This window comes from Petromyzon marinus, chromosome 38 (genome assembly GCF_048934315.1).
Source record: "Petromyzon marinus isolate PM22_M1 ecotype Great Lakes invasive population chromosome 38, UKy_Petmar_22M1.pri1.0, whole genome shotgun sequence".
NCBI lineage: Eukaryota > Metazoa > Chordata > Hyperoartia > Petromyzontiformes > Petromyzontidae > Petromyzon > Petromyzon marinus.
In genome coordinates, this window is record NC_133704.1 from 9857688 (window position 1) to 9878830 (window position 21143).

A 21143-nucleotide genomic window follows, 5' to 3' on the forward strand; every position below is an offset into this window, starting at 1 on the left:
TAATGTGACTGAGAGTATATTTCCAGTCTCTGGTGACGGGGCTGACAGCATAAACTCACTACTACTCCTACGAGAACCCAGTATAATCATCGGTGGCTGCCCAGGACTCAAACCTGGGTCTCAACGTTGCCCGTAGAGTACTCTGACCCCTACGCCAACCGGGACCATCTCTTACAATGGAGCATTGTGGCCACAAGGCAATCTTAACTACAATACTTCAAATAAGTGGTGTACAAACACCAAATAAACCCCCCTCAAATATTGTAACTAATCTTTGGTTCTTTCGGTAAAGTCACGTATAAATAAGAAATAATAAAATAACATAATACCGTAAAACGTTTCTGTACCTGATGATGGCTGCTTGTGTTGCAACCAAAACGTCGTACGCTATTATTTTATTTTATTATTTCTTATTTATACGTGACTTTACCGAAAGAACCAAAGATTAATTCCTGCAGTCACGAAAGCTTCGAACCAAGTTTATTGTAACTAACATTAACGAAACCCTTTACCGCTTGCATAGGCTTTAGCAGTCATGTTATATAGCCGATGTCTTTTTCGGGTTGTACTCGCACCGTGATGTTCGGCATGACGTCCGACGTTACCCTAACAAGCTCCGAGCACATGGAGCGAAATGTCGGACATGATGCTAAAAAGGACAGGCGAAACAACCCAGCAACACAACGGAGTGCTAAGCAACAGCCTTATGACAAAATACATTTATTTAGTCGGCGATAACATGTTTGGGCAACGGCCGTGTTTCAGAAGGCCACCGCCGATCATCGTTGCTTTGTGTGTGCTACTGCAGGTGGTCTCACCAGTGTTGAATCGCATCTACAGAGTTGCACATGCATGGAATACCCTACCCGCTGACATTCACAAAACATTAAACCCACCGTCATGCGATTGTGAACATCGGTGAGAATCTGCGGCTAATTTCAGTGTTTCTGGCATTGCAGTAATGTGTTCACCTTATTTTTGTTACGTGCCTCTTAACGTGTTTTAATTGCTGTTTAAATTCCATCTGCCGCGGATTCCTCTGTTGATTGCTCAGGATTCCGATGCAAATGAGATGTTTCACCCCACACACGAGGCTTTCCATGGGGAAATATTTTCGCAATACATAGCGCATAAACTAAATGTGCGATAATATTATTTCAATTTTTGTTACCATACTTAACGTAGTGTGAGAATCAAGACGACAGGTTTGAATGCCTAAAGGCAGCGCTAGGAAATTACCTCACCAAGTGAAAAAGGACAAGTCATTTTAAATGTCTTAATTTTCTTTAAACAAATGACATCGAACTTAAATACACAACAAAACCAATAAATGACGAATGATGGAAGAGGCTATGAAAGTAAACTATGCTCTGTCGACTAAAACCATGCTCGCTGTAAGTGACTGTAATGACAGACTAAAATCCCACCAATTTTGGTCTACAGGCAATGTAAAATTGATATTAACATCAGAAGTACCAAAAACGTTTAATACCGCGTCTCCAACCTAAACACAAGCGTCACATCAATTGCCCATGCCTCATCCGAATGTTCACACATATACAAAGGCAAAGATCCCCCGTATAGCCTGTAACAGACTATGAAGGCTGGCACGGCACACGAGGGCGTGGGTGGCCAACACCACGCCCGGCCGCCTTTGTCTCCTCAGTGGCGATGCTTACACACCGCACCAGATACTCATTTGAGGCCGAGTCAACCTAGGGGAGGACCAGGACCAGTTCAGATAAATATAATCGTCACCGGTGTTGGCCGTGAGCGGGAATCGAACCCGGGTCGCCAGGTTCATAGCACAGCGCGCTAACCGCTACCGCTCCGTTACCCATTTGAGGGCTTATTTCGACCTACAAAGACAGAGCTAAAGATCCCCCATATAGCCTTAACAAACTGTAGGGGCAAGTGCTGTTTGTGAGCACCTATGAAGGCCGGAACGGTACACGAGGGGGTGGGTGGCCAGCACCACGCCCGGCCGCCTTTGTCTCCCCAGTGGCGATGCTTACACACCGCACCAGGTACTCATTTGAGGCTGAGTTGACCTAGGGGAGGCCCGGGACCGGTTCAGATAATCGTCACTGGTGTTGGCCGTGAGCGGGAATCGAACCCGGGTCGCCAGGTTCATAGCGCAGCGCGCTAACCGCTACACTACCGCTCCCCACAACTTCGACCTACACACACACATCCCCCTGGCGTGATTCTTTGCAGCATCATGCCACGACACTTGCACGCGCCTACGCTCCTCGGTAATCATCCCAGCCCCGTCACACATCGCCACAAACGCCGTGACCCCTGGACGCCCAGCGGGCACGGCGGTCGAGGCACCCACCTGCTCGTCATCCGACGACGCGCCCCCCTCGGCGGACCCCGGGCCATCACCGCGGGCCTGGCTGTTCGCGACCAGCACCTCCAAGATCTCGAGCACGCGCACCACTTTGGGCATTAACTGGGCCACTTGGAAAGAGCCGCCGTGCGCCACCATCTGCTCGAAATCCCTGCCCACCATGGCCGCGATGGAGTACACGTCGTCCACGTCCAGATCCGTGGGATCCGTGTCGAGCAGGGTCGGCAGCTCTACCTCCTCCTCCTCCTCCTCCATCTCCTTCCTCACCTCCTCCCTCACCTCCTGCTCCCCGCCGAATGTTGTCATTTGCTCTATCGCTGTCTGGACTACCCCGCTTGCGATGTCACAGATCGAGTCTTTTTTTATCGTTTTATCTATTTGTATCTTGTTATTTTAGTGAGTTGTTATAGTCGTGTGTACCCCTTTAAGTAACTTAAATAACTGTTTTATCTGCTTGGCTTTATGCCTCTGTATTCACTGTGCAAAGCTTACAAACGCACATGAATGACTGAAGTACAGTAACTACCAACAAGCTGCAATAAACACAAATCCTTAAGGTGCCACTCGTGAAAAGAAAACCAACACCGCACAATTCAGCAGTATAGCTATAATTTCAACGTGAACTGGATAATATTTTCATTATATAATGCCCTTAAAACTGCGGATGTGTACCTCCGATTAGCACGGTTGGCTACACACGGTGCGAAATAAGTTCAACGCATATACCTACACACAAAACGTTGCCTTCATCCTCTTTTCTCTCTAAACAGTTACTCTATCTTCCCAATGACCGCTTAACAACGACAGCACAATCCCGTTCAGCAGCCTTTCCGGCTAGAGCATCTGTTGGATACCTTTTTTTTACCCTCCCCGGAGTGACACACAAAAATAAGTGACTGCACGACGTTCCACAAACAGTAACGTGGCACCTGACCACCTTTGTACTTCACCGTTTTATGAAAACGATTGTACATTAACATCGTGGGCCATCCTGCCCCCCCACCAGCGTTAACAAACAACAAAAAAACGGACCGTGACATTGCAGGTGTGTGGAAGCGAAGTTTTTTTTCCTTTTTCAAATGTTGATTGTATTAGTCATTGAACTGAACACGGGAGAAAAAAAAATATGAATTGAAATACAAGATGCATCCTTTAGTGCCCCCCCCCCCCCCCCACAGAGAGGCAGAATGGAAACGGTCCGCTGTGGGAAATAGCTCGTCACAGCCTGTGCACATGCGGCATCACAGACTGGAGAGTACGTTCACACACCGCCGCTAGCCATTGGCCAAGTGTACATGCAGCGCACTTGTGCATGCGCGGCTCGGCTCGGAGAGCATGACGGAAAAACTTCAGCTTAATTCATGGGTTCATTTCAACTTCTATTTAAACATTACATTTTCACAGAGCGGTAACGAAGAGGCACCAAGTGAATAATTCACGCTATCCACTCGACTTTCAGTTCTCTCTTAAATGTTTCATAATAAATGTTGCTGGTAACTTGATCTCTTTCAGTGACCAATTGGCATGGCCAATATTTGACGTATAAATTCGGATGATTTAGCGATGCACGTGTCATAAAATGGCTTAAAACCAGAAACCCCTTCAGCACACTTACGCCACAGAGCCATGTGATCTGGAGGAGGTCCATATAAGAAGGTGTTTGTCTTTTTATTCTGCCAAAACAGCGGCTAAAGTTCATGTTATACACCACTTTGAATGTAATGACCTCATCTGGAGTTGAATGCGGTCCAAGTCACTCAAGCGTGTCGTAAGTCCTCGGCCACGAAGGGAGCTGGGCTCGCTGCTGCGTTTTGAATTGCGGCTTTTGCACACTGCTACTACATACCGTTGAACGGAAGATGACGTGTTGTATTCAACGTCTCGTCTTCAGTGAAGTCATCTCTCGGACGTTCAACTCAGCAGCATCCTGATTGACTTAAGAAATGCCCAGGATGTTTTACCTTACAGCAGTGGTCCAGTGATATCACTCGCGAGAGCATCCCCGGAATGAGAGTTGCAGTCATAGCAATAAAGGCCCCAAAGCACACCGAGCAAGTTCCGTCTTGTCGGTAAGCGAGGCTTTTGTGGCCAGAACTCTGTTTGCAACGACACTGAACGCAACGATTGCATTCACATCGACAATCCACATGCCACGATGGCATACCGCCATTTGACGTCGTTTTTTAAACACAATTGTCACAAATGCCCCTTGTCTTTGGGAAACATTTCTTGCCAAGTTCATCCTGCCCGAGCAAAAAATTTGCTTCATCAAGACATTCTCCATGACAACGGGCAAGTGTGCCATAACCTATTTTGGAAAAAACAGAGCCTCGAGAATTCAATTGATCAGCAACTAAACAAAGACAAATACCCCCCGTACAGCCTTAACAGACTATTGGGGCAAGTGCTGTTATCGAGTAGCACCTATGAAGGCCAACACGGCACACGAGGAAGTGGGTGGCCATCACCACGCTCGGCCGCCTTTGTCTCCCTAGTGGCAATGTTTTACAGACCGCACCAGGTACTCATTTGAGGCTCAGTCGACCTAGGGAAAAAGCCCAGGACCGATTCAGATAATTGTCACCGGTGTTGACCGTGAGCGGGAATCGAACTCGAGACGCCGGGTTTCGTAGCGCAGCGCACTAACCACTACACCACCGCTCCCCACAAAGCTACACTCGGCAACTACACTCAAACTATGACACACACTTCAAGATTGCAACAGCAGAGCTTCGACTTTTCCCGAGATGGCCCTCACAAGAAGACGTCGCTGCTACTGTACAGTACTTATTTTATGTTGAACTCGTTGGGGAGATCAGAGGCTTGAGGTTGGCAGCTCTCTAAAGGCACCCCCCCACATCCGCCCCACCAATGTGGTCTCTTAAGCACGTGTCCCCACACGCCTCCCTCAAACGTAACAGCCTGTCCCAATCAGTTCCGCGTTCAGTAATTGTGTGGACTATGACTCAAGCGATTATGATGGATGGTGAGATCACAGCGAGCGAGCCACCAGCGTGAGTAGCCGATGCAGCGATCTCCCGGCTAACTTTAGCTCAAACGTGTAATGCTAAACCAGTGCTGTGCACTCACTGTACCTTTAGAAACTGCCAATAGAGTGAGTTGTAATTGCTTTTTGCGTTTAGTTGTCCTTCCCCCCGTACCTCCGATTAGCACGGTTCACTATGTAAGGTGCGAAAGAAATTCAACATACGTACAAATAAGGAAACAAACTTTTATATTCGCTATTTTACTGAATTGCCAATGTCAAGCCCATCAATATTAGCCCATGGTTGCGTTGGATGGTAAAGGCATGGACCATCAAAGATGTCCCCAAACCTACCCCATAACCTCAGTGACTTTCCCCGTGGTCAAGATTTTGCTCATCCTATTTGGTCAATCCCAGAATAGTGTGATTACTATCCAAACGTTGCACAGCGGCGTCGGACGGAAGGGAAATGTAATCAGGCTTGCAAGTACAAAGCGAAGGAGCAGTAGCGCATCAGAAAGGGGATTAACTGACACATCTGCCCTTACTGCAACAGCATGCGAGTGTGCCCTGTCAGGTGCCATGCTGCTGAAATTGTGCCTCTCTCCCCCTGTGGGTGCCCACGCTCATAAAAAAAATCCCAGTTCTGAACATGAATTTTTGTGGAAACAAAGTAGAAACTTTCCAGCCTTGCCTCGCCCAACACATTTTTCTACGTGTGTCAAAACTGACGACGTGCTCCTATTTTGTGTCCGCTGTCTTATCACAATCCAACTGGTTCAATCTAAAAGGTCTGAGAATTAACCACTTGTGAAAGTATACTCGCAGCGATACGTGCTTCAGAAGCAACAAAGTGTTGAAACAAAAGTGATGTGTTTTTGGGTTGTACCGTGTGCTTTTCGGCACCATGCCGAGCACCGAGAGTTTATTTTTAGGAACTTCCTGAAGTAGTATTGCCCTCCCTGTGGATGCTCAGGAACTTCCTGTCGAAGCTCCCAGCAGGTGGAGGGAAACGTCGGACATGATGCCGAACAACATATCGGAGAGCTGTACAGCACATCAGCAACATATGCGCAGTAGTAACAATAGTCTTTTGTTCTGGACACATATAAAAATGAGCAAGTACAAAGGAGATTTGCTGTGGATCTGCATCCCCGTACATGTAGTGAGTGTTGGTAAATTGCCAACGCAGTTTGGCACAGTAAACAGTGGAAAATGGCGATATTATTTTAAAATATGACTTAGAAAATAAACCAAGCTCACAGGCTTATGCAGTTGTGTGTACGCATGTGTGCACTTTCGGATATGAAGTTCATTTTCAAAATGAAACTAACTCCAAGCTCAGAAGAAATGTCAGACAGTGCTTGCACTGGCATGTTAACATGGTAATAACCCTACACAGCCACAAGCAGCATTAGAATTCTTAACAATGTTTGAAAAAGCTCTGGCTGAAGCTTTGCAGACACTTATCCAGATTCCATTCATACCGTTTAAGTTTTCCATTCCGATTCCCAGTGGCAGAAACAATGCACCTCACCAACTGACGTTATAGGCAGGACCCTATGTATGATTTCCCCTTATTTGATATCATCAGTTGTGCTTATTGCTTGGCAACATAAAAGTCTAGCTATGTACAAACGAGCAAAATATGATTTGTACAAAAAGTAAATTTCATTCATATGCAATGTGTAAATATATTTAAGGTAACCGTTTTATATTCACTTGTATGGACATTAATTCTAGATTTGAAGCTTTCGTGACTGCAAGGATTCATACTATTTGGTTTTATTCGGTAAAGTCACGTAGGTAAAATAAAACACAAATTGTTTCTTTTATTTTGTTTTATTTTATCTACGTGACTTTACCGAATAAAACCAAAAAGTATGTATGGACATTCTTTAACTTGTGCGTGGTTCATTCCTCCCGATAATTACTACATTTTTTTTTATTAAGGAAATAATTTAGTCTGAAAAATATAACAGAATTTGACAAATAGATTTCACATTGAAATCTAAACAATCATACAATACCTATTTCAAAATATATCGTAATTAAGTTTACAAATTTGAAGCATTTAAATCGATTGGCAGGAATACAATGTGGTTTAAAATGCAGGGCAGGTAAGACATTACCAGTTGTAAGGACACAATTGCAAAATGAGCAGAATAGGTAATTACTGAAGGTGGAAAAAGGACCAGATTATGAAATAAAGAGGGAAAATTAGAGCAGGATTGAGTGTTTTTGAAAACGTAAATTTAATTATACATTCTATCTAAGGAAGACAGCCTTCAAAAAAATATTCATTCATTCATCATGCATAGTCAGCAAAGGACCGTTCCATCAAACGTGTGACCTCTTGCGACAGCGTTCGCATGACCTGCTCTTGGCTGCCGTACACCGGAGTCTCGAGTGATTTGTTTGATCCACGTGTCACAATGGGGGAGACCACGGGGGCGGCGTTATTCATTTGAGAGCCGCAGTCCTCACTTCGAAAGTCGAACCCCAAATGATATTACCCACTGTGACTATTGGATCAGAAACATCAATACTGACAAAGAAAATGGAACAAAAGCAAAAAAAAAGGTGTGCCAAGTACGGAGAGGCGAATGTTAGAATTATGCTCGAGATGAATAGAGGAGCAAGTGGTTCAGGGAAGAAACTAAAATAGGAGAAGACATCGTATTGACTGGTAAGAAAAGGAAGTGGGTTTTGGGCAGGACACATCGCTCATGGGATGATGGTTGATAGACAAGGACTGGTGGCAGAATGGCAGCAACAGGAGAGAAAGCGCGAGAGAAAACGACCGCCACGAAGATGAAGCGATGGAGATCTGCTCCTGCAGGAGTGAGATAGATGGATTGTGGCATCGCAAGAGCGTAAGAAAATTGTGACGGCAGAGGAGGGCCTTGATCCAGTTTTACATAGATCATTGCTGATGATGATTAGACCTCTACCCAAACATGTCCCGCATTCACATCGCTACTTACCGCCTCCACGTCTTCATTCTTTTGGCTGATATCCCGGTCCTTGGCTCTTATCTCATCCCGCTGCTTGTCCACAACTTCCTTGAGTTTGATCATCACGTCCCGCTCCTTCTCAGTCAAACCTGAAAGATTAATGTGGGAAACACATTACAGGCGACCCTTCAGATATGAGGCCCAATTGTAAAAGCAAGATGCCAGAAAAGGCATCCTTGCAGCATGCAGAGCAGGTCAGTCGTTTTGTTTTTGTTTTACCCTGTTGTCTGCTATTTTGAATACATTTATAAAAGTGCAGCACCATCATTACTGTATTGGCCATTTATGATGATGTGTGTGGAGCACTTCAAAAGAGCACATTCCAATAAAGCAATCAGGATACTAATAGACCACAGCGCAAATTTATGATCAGCATTGTTAAGGATTCACATTGCATCTTTAATATGCTACGTCATATTTATTATTCGTAATTTGTTTCTTTTGGTATTCTTTGGGACTTTCGGTAAAGTCACGTAGATAGGTTGTTATTTTTTTTCAACCTATCTACGTGAATTTAGCAAAAGGCCCAAAGAATATGAATTCCTGCAGTCACGAAAGCTTGAAGTCAAGATGTTTATTTCGGGTTAGGTTGTGTAAAAATGTGCGTGAAAACCTCCTCCATCCATCAAAAAGCCAATCAATAAAATTGTCACGTGAATCAAAAGCGGCAAATGTATAAACTGATCTCCTGAGCCCCTGTTAACGACCTGAAGAGGCTGGATGTAATCTCCAGTGAAACGTGACATCCATTTAAATGTCGTTAAGATAATTACTCTCCAACAACAACACCGGGCAGTGCTGCTGAAGCAGTAATACATCGGCAAGCTTGATTCGCGTGACACTTCTGTGAATTCACAGTGTCGGCTGGAGGAGGGTTTTACAACACACATTTCTACATGATGACCTAACCCAAAATAAACCAATTACAAATCATATTAGTCATGAAAGCCTACGTATAAAGTTATGTTGTTTTTATTGCCACATATTCCATACTAATGTTCTAAACATTTTCTCAGGATCAAAAGGTCTGTAACGTGGCCCACTGTAAGTCAAGTTGGATAGCTTTTCCATGGGGCTCATAGCCACAGGGATAAGTTACGTTCAGTCTTTGCAATCGAGCTATTTTATGTCTGCTAATTGCCGTATCTGAGCCTTCAAGTGCTCCACAAGCCACTGCAAATGCTTCCATATTGTACAGTCACATTTACAAGGTGATACATTTATAGCTACCCCACTGATTTTTTTTTCTAATATATATAACCCTCGATACTTTTAAAACAACAGGAAACTGAACATGGTGAATATCGTCAAAACCGTGGCTCCTTATATAATAAAATTGAGTGTAAAACTTTTTAGTAAGTGTATCGGGATTGTTGGGATATATGTAGAGACTTTGGAATCAAATACTGTTTTCTCTAAAATGTTGCGAGCAGTATGTCTTTGCATGATTATGACACCTTAAGGTATTGCATATTACACAATATAGAAAACCGAAAGGTACAATTCTGTGCCACAAAAGCTGCAATCCCAATGTAAAGTTTCAGCTCTGTGACACGTGTATCAATGTAAAAGGGTTGCAGCATTTGAGGTTTAGGATGTATCAAGTTAAAGGGTGCAGCATTTGGCCATTTGTCAGGGCTAAAATAATAACCCCGCATGCTCACATAGTTTTCACTGGAACTTCGTGGGTGCGTCCCTCTTGCTAGGCATGTAGGGAATGCATAACTTGACATTTTATGCCATCTCTACCTGCGGCAAAACACTGCAAACAAATGCTGTCACTGCGCTATTCAGAAATGGTAACTGCTATCACACCTATTACACACGTGGGGGCAATTTTGTATTTCCTATAATCAAAGCCTCAATGTAGTAAATAAAAGCACATTATTTCTGCCATTGCTTCAAAGTTTCGCTACAAACTCAGATTCTAGTAGCTGCTGCTCCCAGCACCTCAGGCTGGGGACAACCTATAATCCATAGAATGTGGATAAAATGAGTACCACTTTGTGGGAAGTCAACAGTGGCTGCGCTATGGAAAAGACTGGTCTCCAATGTGGAATTTATATCGTTTCACAGCACCACTATTTAACCTATGCGTCATCCATTGCTCCTTAAACATGAAGACACTGACTCGCTTGATAAATGCCACGGTGGCATTTCCATCTCTGTCCCTTTCTTGTGGAATTCCACTCTCCCTCAACATAATTAGTTCAAGGTGACATATTTTAGGGGGAATACAGGTAAATAATATTACGTGACCATATAAAAATGTCTTCGTGAATTATCAGCGTTAGCCTAATGAATGCCCATCTGCCAGTAATTTTGCATTCTTCTTTGGAAGAAAATATTATTATTCGGTTGTGACGATTTTTTTTTTGACCAGCTTTGTCTGGGCCCAATGTAAATCTGAAGTTCAAATTATCTGACAATAAACTGACCTTTGGCCAGGAGGCTATGAAAAAAACAAATGAGGACCATATGACATTCACAGCCCAATGTCACATTTTCCCAATGGCAAGGACTACTTAAATTAACCTCAGCAGTACACCGATTGCAGTTGTGTGTGTGAATTAAACGTAATAAATGATACACTGTTTACTTTACCTTTTCTAGCCAGGCTTTGGCACCAGCACGCAATGACCTGTTCTTGCACATGGCAGTGTTTAATGTACACTCTACAGCTGACAAAAGAGTCTGTAACTCGGTGAAGACATCACCGGTCTGCTGCAGGAAAGAGTTTGTTGGCTCAGTGGTGATTGGTGCACGCTCGTACCACCACGTTGTCCTTTCGCTCTATTAAATCGAACTATGTGGTGGAACAAGTTTTTGCAGCCTTTATTATTTTCTACTAGGTGTGTAGAGGTGTCTCGAATAAAATTGCTTCTTACGGTCACGATCCATGCATTGAATCATGCGTGTGAAAATTCGCAATTTCTAACGAACCGAAATTGTGCAAGCGATATGTTAATGGTTCGTTTAGGACAATGGAGCAAATAAAACTGTACAAACGAAACAAAAAAGAAGAAACGATACAAAGAAGAGAGTGAAAAAACAAGACGAAGAATCTATCAAATCGTGGCCATGAAACCGCTACATGGCTAATTTACACTCGTGTGAAGAGGAGCGAGTGGCCTGATCCTGGTCCTGCCTGCCCACCTTCTGCCTGCGTCTCCTCCACCTCGGTGTCGGCATTGTCGGTGTCCCGTCGACGTAAAGCGCTGTCCAGTTTGCGGTTCTCCTCCTGCAGCTCCGTCATGCAACCCAGCATCTCCTCTTCCCTTTCCCTCCAGTACGTCTCCACCAACTCCAGCTCCTGTCAACAGATAGGCCAAGAGTCGGCAAAGACACAGAGCAATACAGTTTCACTTTACAAGCAGCAGTGGTCTTCAAGACCAGCTGCCATTAATATTGTCAAAATTTTCCCAATACGGTAGACAAATTGTCCATATTTTTTTTTATAATTAAAAACTCTTTGTCATTCGGGCCTGCCAAACTGTAACTTCTATAAAGGCTCCAAAGTCATTTTGTAGGAAGTACCACCGAAAGATACAAGGACCCCCATTACTGTGAGCATAGTTTTACAGTCGCAACCCATGAGAGAACAGAAACAATATACCAACATGGCTTACATGGTTTAATGTATGTATGTTGAATTTCTTTCGCACCGTATGTAGCCAACCGTGCTAATCGGTGGCCAATCGAAGCCAGTCCATGGACCCCCACATCAACAACCAACATTGGCCACGTTGTTTGGTGAAACAACCCCAATGATCGACATGATGCGGAGAGGTCTTCACCTGGCAGTAAATTATCATATGGCTGTAAATTATTATTTATTAAATATAACAAGGCATCTCAACAAAAATGTACACTTTCATAAAACACCAATTTCTTATTTTGGTAATTATTTTTACTTTAGAGAGGTCTCAATATGCTTAAAGACAGTTAAAACAGGGACTGATGAATAGCCTGATACAGGCCAGTGGCCATGACCTGTAAACACTGTGGTGTGTTTACCAGGTAACCATGTGCCACAGTGAACACAGCCTCCACGGGGAGGTTAATTAGGTCACGGACACTCTGGCTCAGACACAATTGACTATGCTTGTTAACAGTGTTGTGACAACTCACACCAGCAAAGGTCTCTAAGGGGAAACCCTTGGGTCCCTACCATCTAACTGTGTTGCACTAGGTTGTCTTCCTTCTTGTCAATGCAGTATTGTCTCATTCAACATTAGGACTAAGTGTGCCCTTGCTCAGATGAGGATTGGGTGGCACTCATCTCCATTGGTGGCCCCGAGCCAGTGGTGGAAATTCCACATTCCCATCGTGGGGGTCAATATTTCCAAGATATGTCGACTGTTGGCTTCCCACAACGTAGTACAGATTTTACAACCAATGACAGGATGATGGGGGTCAGTTTCCTGACCACTAACCAGAATTTGCAATTGCAATCCGAATGTGAATAAGGTGCTCTGCAAAGATTGGGCCTTCGCTGGCTGCATTGTCCTCATCTTCATTGACACACATAAAATAATGTATGCATGGCTGGTAACAGTCTTCATGTGACAATCACTCTAGACTTCCAACATAGTGGTACAATATTCATTTCAAAGACCCAGTCTGGATGATGAGCTGACTCAACCCTTGACTAGTTTACGAACTCGCAGCATACCAACCTAAATGACTACGGCCGTGTAGAACGCATTTACAAAATGTATACTTTGGTCATTAAAAGAGTATCCCCTTCCATCTTTTATTGTTCAATTTTTTTCATGAACCTCAAGTGCAAGAAAATTCAAGTGAATTACTTTATTAATCTAAATTGTATGTTGATTGCTGTATGCACCTGGTAAGGATGGCTAAAATGTCTTAAATGAACATGAGCTAAGATTTCATCCAAAATGGGTCGCTACATATCACTTAATAGCGTAGGTTAGTTAAACTAGCAATGCAGTACATTATTTAGAACAGTTCCAACATTTTGGAAATCTGGATAAGGACAATTGCTCAAAATACTGAAAACATCATCAACCTTTTACAGTGTATTCTGATTTGTCTTTTCCTGTTCGAATATTTTCACGATTAAATAACTTAACATCATATTTAGATGAAAACTACAGTGAAATATGGTAATGCATTAAAAGCGCACTGGAAAATAATGACAGTGGGTTAGTGTAGATGTGTGAGTACTATAAGTATAATATAATTCTAAAGCCACTTCTCTCCACCAGTTAAGCACACAGCATGCATTTTACCATGTGACCTATGTGTTCTCACTGAAACTTCATTGTCACAGATCTGAAACCCACACTGAATATTCCTACATTCCTACAATGTATGGAGAATTTAATGTTTTTCTAGCTAAAGTAATCTATTTAGGAGGCGCAGCGGTGCAGTGGTTAGCGCACCGCGCTACGAACCTGGCGATCTGAGTAAGATTTCCTGCCGTGGCTAACAATAGCGGCAAGTGATAAATGAACTGGTCCTGGGCTCATTACTACATTAATCAGCACTGACCAATGGTGAAGTATAGTCAAATTAAGCAGTGGATCGAGATCTCATCTTACAAGAGATAATCCATTGCTTCCCATACGAGATACATAATGTGTTGTAGAGTGATGCTAAGCTGACGCACCGGCCTTCACATGCCTTTTTTATTTTTCTTCAAGAAACCTCTTATATACCATATAATACATTGCTACATTGATCACAACCTCAAACCTAACCACTGGTCTGCCTACAATCATTTCAGGAAATTCTATACTGTACCTCAATAAACAACTCAGTGTGGCAAACTTTTACAATGCTGTAAATATAATAACATTACACACGTGCTCAGTCTAAGTAACGCAACAGTGACAAATGCATTGCAACTCCCTAGTAATGAATAAGCCACATATCCACACAAGAGCAGCAACTATATGCGGCATGTGATAGATTAATCGACAGGTTTGCAAAAGATGAAACAAGGCTGTGGTTTTGAACCATTCGGCTTGGTTGAACATAATGCAAATTTAAACTACAGCATCCAAGGCTATTTTTGACACAATAAACGACACATCCGTCAAGCCAGAAGCCCTCAGCTGCCTGCACTGGGAATAGCTCGCTCCACATTGAGTTGTGTCGCACCCAACATCATCGAGGCTCATAACATCAAAACGAGCAAGTAAATCGTGATTGCATGACATCCAGCAACAGAATTACAGAGCATCAAATCTGGTTATGCCCAAGCTGGTAATGCCAAGGATGTGTCAAGAAGAAATCGATTTCTGTTGGTAGATAAATTATGCATTTATGCCAATTATGTCCACAATATGTGCTGACAGTTAATATGCTTAATCAATGGGTAAACGCTATAGAATGGATTATGTCAAAAGTCAATAATTGTATCTCGAGTGTTATCTAGGTTGCAATTGAAAGGTTTGGCAATGTCATAATTGCAAAAAAGTACTGGCCCATCTTCAAGGTTTTTCATGAAATGTTTCAGGTCAAACTAAAAAAAAGGCTCATTCTTTTCAGAATGCAATTGGAACAAAAATATATATATCCTTTCACGTCATAATTTAAGTAAAATGCAATGATTGATCGTGTTTAAAATTCTGTAATAAAAAAAAATCGTACAATTTTAAGAATCACATTTGAGAATAATTTCACTTAAGAAATGCGAGCAGCTCATTTAATACAGAATTACTAAACGGCAGCATGTTTCAGTGATGTTTCCCCATACATATTTTCCAAGCGCTAAACCAAAGCCCACATCACTGACCCACATTCTGGTGCCCATCTCGATACCTATCCCTCGCACATACTCCGATGATATTTGAGCCATTTGGCACAAAAGGGCTTCTGAAGGTCAAGTGGCCTTTATCTCAATCCCATCTGAGATGGAAAGCAAAACATATTAGCCTGAGTTTCATACTGTCTGCAACTAACTGCTATCTACAAATGCCTTTTTGTATTTGGCTATTGTTACTGTAAAAACATTGCCACCGAGCAAAACTCGCTTGCAGTGATCCTTATACAGCACGAGACATTCATACTCAACTTCAACATTGGCACGTGGCAAACATATGTACACCGTGGAATACCACAAGCTATTAATTTAGTATCTGTGGGATCCAGTGACAAGTTTCTAGTTTTTACCAATCAGCAGTTTATTTTCATTAATTCATGAAGTAGGTGTAATTTCTTTCTCTGTTCCATTGTTGTGGAAACTTACAACGAATGATACAATTAGGAACAGATTGGGCTAGGTGATGCTGTGGCAGAACACCCAATTCACAATCAAAAGCTGGTGCGTTTAAAATCCAAATCAGAGGATGACTCAGCCCATCATTCCTCTCAGGTATTTAAAATAAGTACCACTATGTAGGCAGCCAACATAATTTAGAAATTTAGCCGCTGGTTTACGATCGACAATAAATGTTGAGTAACACATTTGAGAGATGGCGACAGTTTTGGAGATGCCTTCATCCAGCAGTGTATTGGTCATAGCTGGTGATGATGATAGCCACACAATACTCGTTTGAGACACTTTGACGTGCACGCTCCTTTCTTTACCATGTCCATGGGGCCAACAGTACAGTCTGGACCGAGCGTGCCCCAATGTACCTGCTTGTGCCGGGAGTCCCTCGCGGACAGCGTAATGGTTTCTCTCTTGGCTGACTCCAGTTGCTCTCGCAGCGTAGTGGACTCAGTGTCCGCTCCGTTCCGAACAGCCAGAGCCTCCAGCATTTCCAGCACGCGGATCACAGGTGCCATCAGCTCGTGCACTGCCTCACGTGCCACCTGTCCATCAAAACGGACCTTTTGAAGTACTGTAAATGTCTACAAGACATAACTAAAAAAAACAAGCATCTAATATTTTAGATACAGTACGATAAAATGTAAATATGCATTGATTCACAGCTTAGAATCAATTATTACACTTATAATGCATACAGAGCATCCTGCATTACATTTTTTACGTATGAAAAGTGCATGAAAACAATATTCTGTTTGTAGGACACGTTAAAATGTGTGTAGAATAACAAACGATTTGAAAACTTACTTTAGCTTAATTTGTATACATTTCAGAAAAATGTGCATTCACATTTTGACAAATGCATGTTGATGTTAAAACATTAATAATAATGTACATTTATCTTAGTAAATTATAATTTCGAGCCACCCTATACGTATCGTCACCAAGGTTCACATCATTTGATAACGTTAATGTGTTTCTGTCTGAGCTTTGAAAGTGAAAACTGATCTAAATCTTAACATGGGGGAAATAGGCTTAGGATTAGAGTTCGGATTAGAGTGAGACTGGCGATCAGGGCTAGTGATAGTATTGGAGCAAGGGTCAAAATAATGGCTATGATTAGTGGGAGGATGAGGGCAAAGGTTACATTGAGGGCTGAGCTGTGGCCGGCGTTTGGGCTCCAGAAAATGCATCGGTCAAGTTAATGCTAGAGTTTGGGTTGGGATTATAGTTTGAGTTTGCACTGTGGTTCAACTGACTAAGAATAGATTGAGCACTAGTATAGCAGTGTTAGGATTATTGATGTAGTTAAAACTAAATACAGTACAGTAGTGTTCCAGACTGTAAGACATTAGTTTAAAGCTCCCAATGTTCCGTGATGTAAATATATAGCTGTATTAACACGTATGAATCACATTAGTGATATCATTGATATACCATAATTGAATGCTCTCCTGTGATTTATAAAGACTTTTTCTATCCTAATGAACATTCATACTGGTTCAACCTGAGTGTGTATGTACAAGATATACAGTTCAACTATTTGGGTTATTTCCCTCAAGGCTACGGCTTGTTTCTAGGTTTTTTTGTGGCAAGCCGCAATAACATATCTTAAGTGCATTTCTCCCCTAGCGTGGAAAAATAAGTCAAATTACCCTTATAGAAGGGGGCTCCACCTGATCTCCCTCGATTGGAGGCCCTTCTACAGGCTCACGCTTTTTTACCTTGACTACTTTAAATGGCACACCAAGGGAAATTGTTAATCGAGTTGCTTTATAGAACTGACCACTGCAATGGAATCGAGTTTGGGGTCAGGTTTCAAATTTAGTGCCAAGCAAGCACCATTTACACTTTATAATGAATACCTCGTGAGTAGACAGCATGGGGCAGTGCTCCATATTTGCAAGTGGAGATCAAAAGGTGGGAGATAGGAGGTGGAGCTGCGGTGATTCCAAATATATTATTTATGTTTTTAGAAGTTGAACATTAGTTGACTGCGAGTGGGCGGCTGTAGCCGAGGAGATTACTTCAAGACACTTTGTGTTACCCACCTTCGGGAATTGTTATTATGTTTGTGGCGGTGGCACGTATTGATTTGTATCGAGATCTGGTGATATTATTAGTACGTTGAGCCTTACGGGCGTTATTACAACTGCACAGTTTTGATAAGACGTAGGCCTACTGTCGCTGGTTTGATTTGTGAAGGAAAACAAAAGGAGCAACCCCTGTAGGGTTAGGGACTAGCCAAAATCCAACATTGCATGCACACACTGTGAGAATACTGGTCCACCACCACCATCGCCGCCACCACCACCACCACCACAAGTGGTTTTGGCGTGAGAGACGGTGGCATTTGGGAACTACTTCACCTCTCCGCCCTCGGTCCCCGCCGCCAGGGCCCTCTCGAAGCCGCGGCCCAGGAGCGCCGCGATGTCGTACACGTCCAGGGCGCCCAGCTCCTCGGGGCTCTTGTCGAGTGGGGAGCCCGGCATCTTGAGCTTCTCGTCCATTGCGGAGGACTCCCCACTCGTCAGCAGATACTTCTCCAGGTCTCCCTCGCTCTCCCCTCCTGGCTCGATTCCTCCCTGCTGCCGGACAAGGCAATGGGGGTTGACGACCGTAATCGGTAGAAAGTGTGACGGTGGTGGTGGTGGTGAAGCTTGGGTTATGGTGATGCTTGGGTTGCAGTGATGAATGGGCATGTTATATTCGTTCCATTGGTAGCGGTGAAGATGGCTGTGGTTACAGTGACAGTGATGATAGTTGATGGCGGTGGATGTTATGCTTTTGGTGATGATGCTAAGCGGTGCCGCACTTTTCCCTTTGGTAACGACAACGATGATGGTTGGTTATTATGATGGTGGCGGTAGTGCAGCAGTTCTGGTTGAAGCTAGTGATGTTGACGATGACGGTGGTGGTTATAGTTGTTTACGATGAAGGTGGTGGTGGTTATAGTTGTTTACGATGAGGGTGGTGGTGGTTATAGTTGTTTACGATGAGGGTGGTGGTGGTGGTGGTAATAGTTGTTAACGATGATGGTGGTGGTTATAGTTGTTAACAATGAGGGTGGTGCTGATGGTGGTGGTGGTGGTGCTGGTGGTTATAGTTGTTAACGATGAGGGTGGTGGTGTTGGTTATAGTTGTTAACAATGAGGGTGGTGGTGCTGGTTGTTATAGTTGTTAACAATGAGGGTGGTGGTGCTGGTGGTTGTTATAGTTGTTAACAATGAGGGTGGTGCTGGTGGTGGTGGTGCTGGTGGTTATAGTTATTAACAATGAGGGTGGTGGTGCTGGTGGTTGTTATAGTTGTTAACAATGAGGGTGGTGCTGGTGGTGGTGGTGCTGGTGGTGCTGGTGCTGGTGGTTATAGTTGTTAACAATGAGGGTGGTGGTGCCGGTGGTTGTTATAGTTGTTAACAATGAGGGTGGTGCTGGTGGTAGTGCTGGTGGTGCTGGTGGTGGTAGTGCTGGTTATAGTTGTTAACGATGAGGGTGGTACAGGTGGTGGTGGTTAGATTTGTTAACGATGAGGGTGGTGGTGCTGGTGGTGGTTATAATTGTTAACAATGAGGGTGCTGGTTGTTATAGTTGTTAACAATGAGGGTGGTGCTGGTGGTGGTGGTTATAGTTGTTAACGATGAGGGTGGTGCTGGTGCTGGTGGTGGTTATAGTTGTTAACAATGAGGGTGGTGGTGGTGCTGGTGGTGGTGCTGGTGGTGCTGGTTATAGTTGTTAACAACGAGGGTGGTGCTGGTGCTGGTGGTGGTTATAGTTGTTAACAATGAGGGTGGTGCTGGTGCTGGTGGTGGTTATAGTTGTTAACAATGAGGGTGGTGCTGGTGGTGGTTATAGTTGTTAACGACGAGGGTGGTGCTGGTGGCGGCGATGTCAATGGTGGTAACTCAGCAGCTACACTCATCCCTGCGATGCTGCTCGATAACAGTGATAACAGTTACAACATTTAGCGACGACGCCGACGACGCTAAGCAGATCAGCAGCTCCGCGCTCGTGGCCACGACCGAAGACGGCGGCGGCGGCGGCCTCGGCCTCCCGTGGCAGCCCGAAACCCGCGCTGCAGTGCCCCGCGTGTGTTATTTTTACCTCTCTCGTCCTCCACACGCCGCCACCAGCCCCTCGGCCTCAGCAGCCCCTCAGCCTCACCAGCCTCACCAGCCCCTCAGCCTCACCAGCCCCTCAGCCTCACCAGCCCCTCAGCCTCAGCAGCCCCTCAGCCGCCACCAGCCCCTCAGCCCCTCAGCCTCAGCAGCCCCTCAGCCGCCGCCGCCACCACCCCCGGCTCCTCGTGCCAAGTTGTCGGGACGCGGGTCAAGCGGCTGCCACCTCCATCGCCGCCCCACCGCCACGGACTCAATCCCTTCCCCCTCTCCTTCGCCGTGAGCGCAAAACAACCTCCAACCTACCAAACCTCTCTAAATGGACGCCCTATATAAATATATCTTACTCCTCCTCGTCCTCCTCCAAGGTCCTCGAGCAAAAAGAGGTGTTCGGCACGCGGTCTTGTCCCCCCGCCCGGCGGCTGCGCCTTCCTAGGGCCGTGCGGAACCCGACGACTGTCGCCACATCGCGACGCCTGGGCCGGACACCGTTAGCTCGGCACGATGGCGCGGCACGACGAGCGCACACAGACAGAGACGCCTGCTGCTGCTGCTGCCATCAGGGAGGCGGTGGTGGTGACGGCGGTGGTGGTGACGGCGGTGGTGGTGACGGCGGTGGTGGTGACGGCGGTGGTGGTGACGGCGGTGGTGGTGACGGCGGTGGTGGTGACGGCGGTGGTGGTGACGGCGGTGGTGGTGACGGCGGTGGTGGTGACGGCGGTGGTGGTGACGGCGGTGGTGGTGACGGCGGTGGTGGTGACGGCGGTGGTGGTGACGGCGGTGGTGGTGACGGCGGTGGTGGTGACGGCGGTGGTGGTGACGGCGGTGGTGGTGACGGCGGTGGTGGTGGGGGGAGAGGCGTCACGCAGAGGAGGGGACGAGGATGAAGGCGCTCACCCCCCCCCACTCCCCCGGGGGTCGTTCCGCTTTAGCGCCGGCCTCGTCACCTACAGCCACACCACACACACTACAGCTACACCACACACACTACAGCTACACCACACACACTACAGCTACACTACACACACTACAGCTACACCACACACACACTACAGCTACACTACACACACTACAACTACACCACACACACTACAGCCTCACTACAGCTACACCACACACTACAGCCTCACTACAGCTACACCACATACACTACAGCCTCACTCCAGCTACACCACACACACTACAGCTACACCACACACACTACAGCCTCACTACAGCTACACCACACACACTACAGCCTCACTCCAGCTACACCACACACACTACAGCCTCACCACAGCTACACCACACACACTACAACTACACCACACTACAGCCTCACCACAGCCACACCACACACACACTACAGCCTCACCACAGCTACACCACACACACCACAGCTACACCACACACACTACAGCCTCACTACAGCTACACCACACACACT

The 21143-nt window shown here is 45.0% G+C and overlaps 1 protein-coding gene across 6 annotated transcripts in view; it reads right to left on the reverse strand.

The window, feature by feature from the left end:
* The window catches only part of LOC116950143 (RILP-like protein 1), a 44155-nt gene extending 23534 nt beyond the window's left edge, over positions 1 to 20621 (reverse strand). For 2 of the 6 annotated variants that reach the window (XM_076072649.1, XM_076072650.1), the window contains exons 1-5: positions 19704 to 20501; positions 17972 to 18190; positions 15971 to 16147; positions 11513 to 11669; positions 8327 to 8445 (exon numbers count right to left, since the gene is read on the reverse strand). In XM_076072649.1, coding sequence (XP_075928764.1) covers positions 8327 to 8445; positions 11513 to 11669; positions 15971 to 16147; positions 17972 to 18112 — 594 coding nt within the window. In that variant the 5' untranslated portion in view covers positions 18113 to 18190; positions 19704 to 20501. Of the gene's footprint in view, positions 1 to 8326; positions 8446 to 11512; positions 11670 to 15970; positions 16148 to 17971; positions 18191 to 19703 lie in introns of all 6 variants that reach the window. The other 4 variants (XM_076072648.1, XM_076072647.1, XM_076072646.1 and 1 more) reach the window with 4 other exon arrangements.
* Between the last annotated feature and the right edge of the window lie 522 nt (positions 20622 to 21143).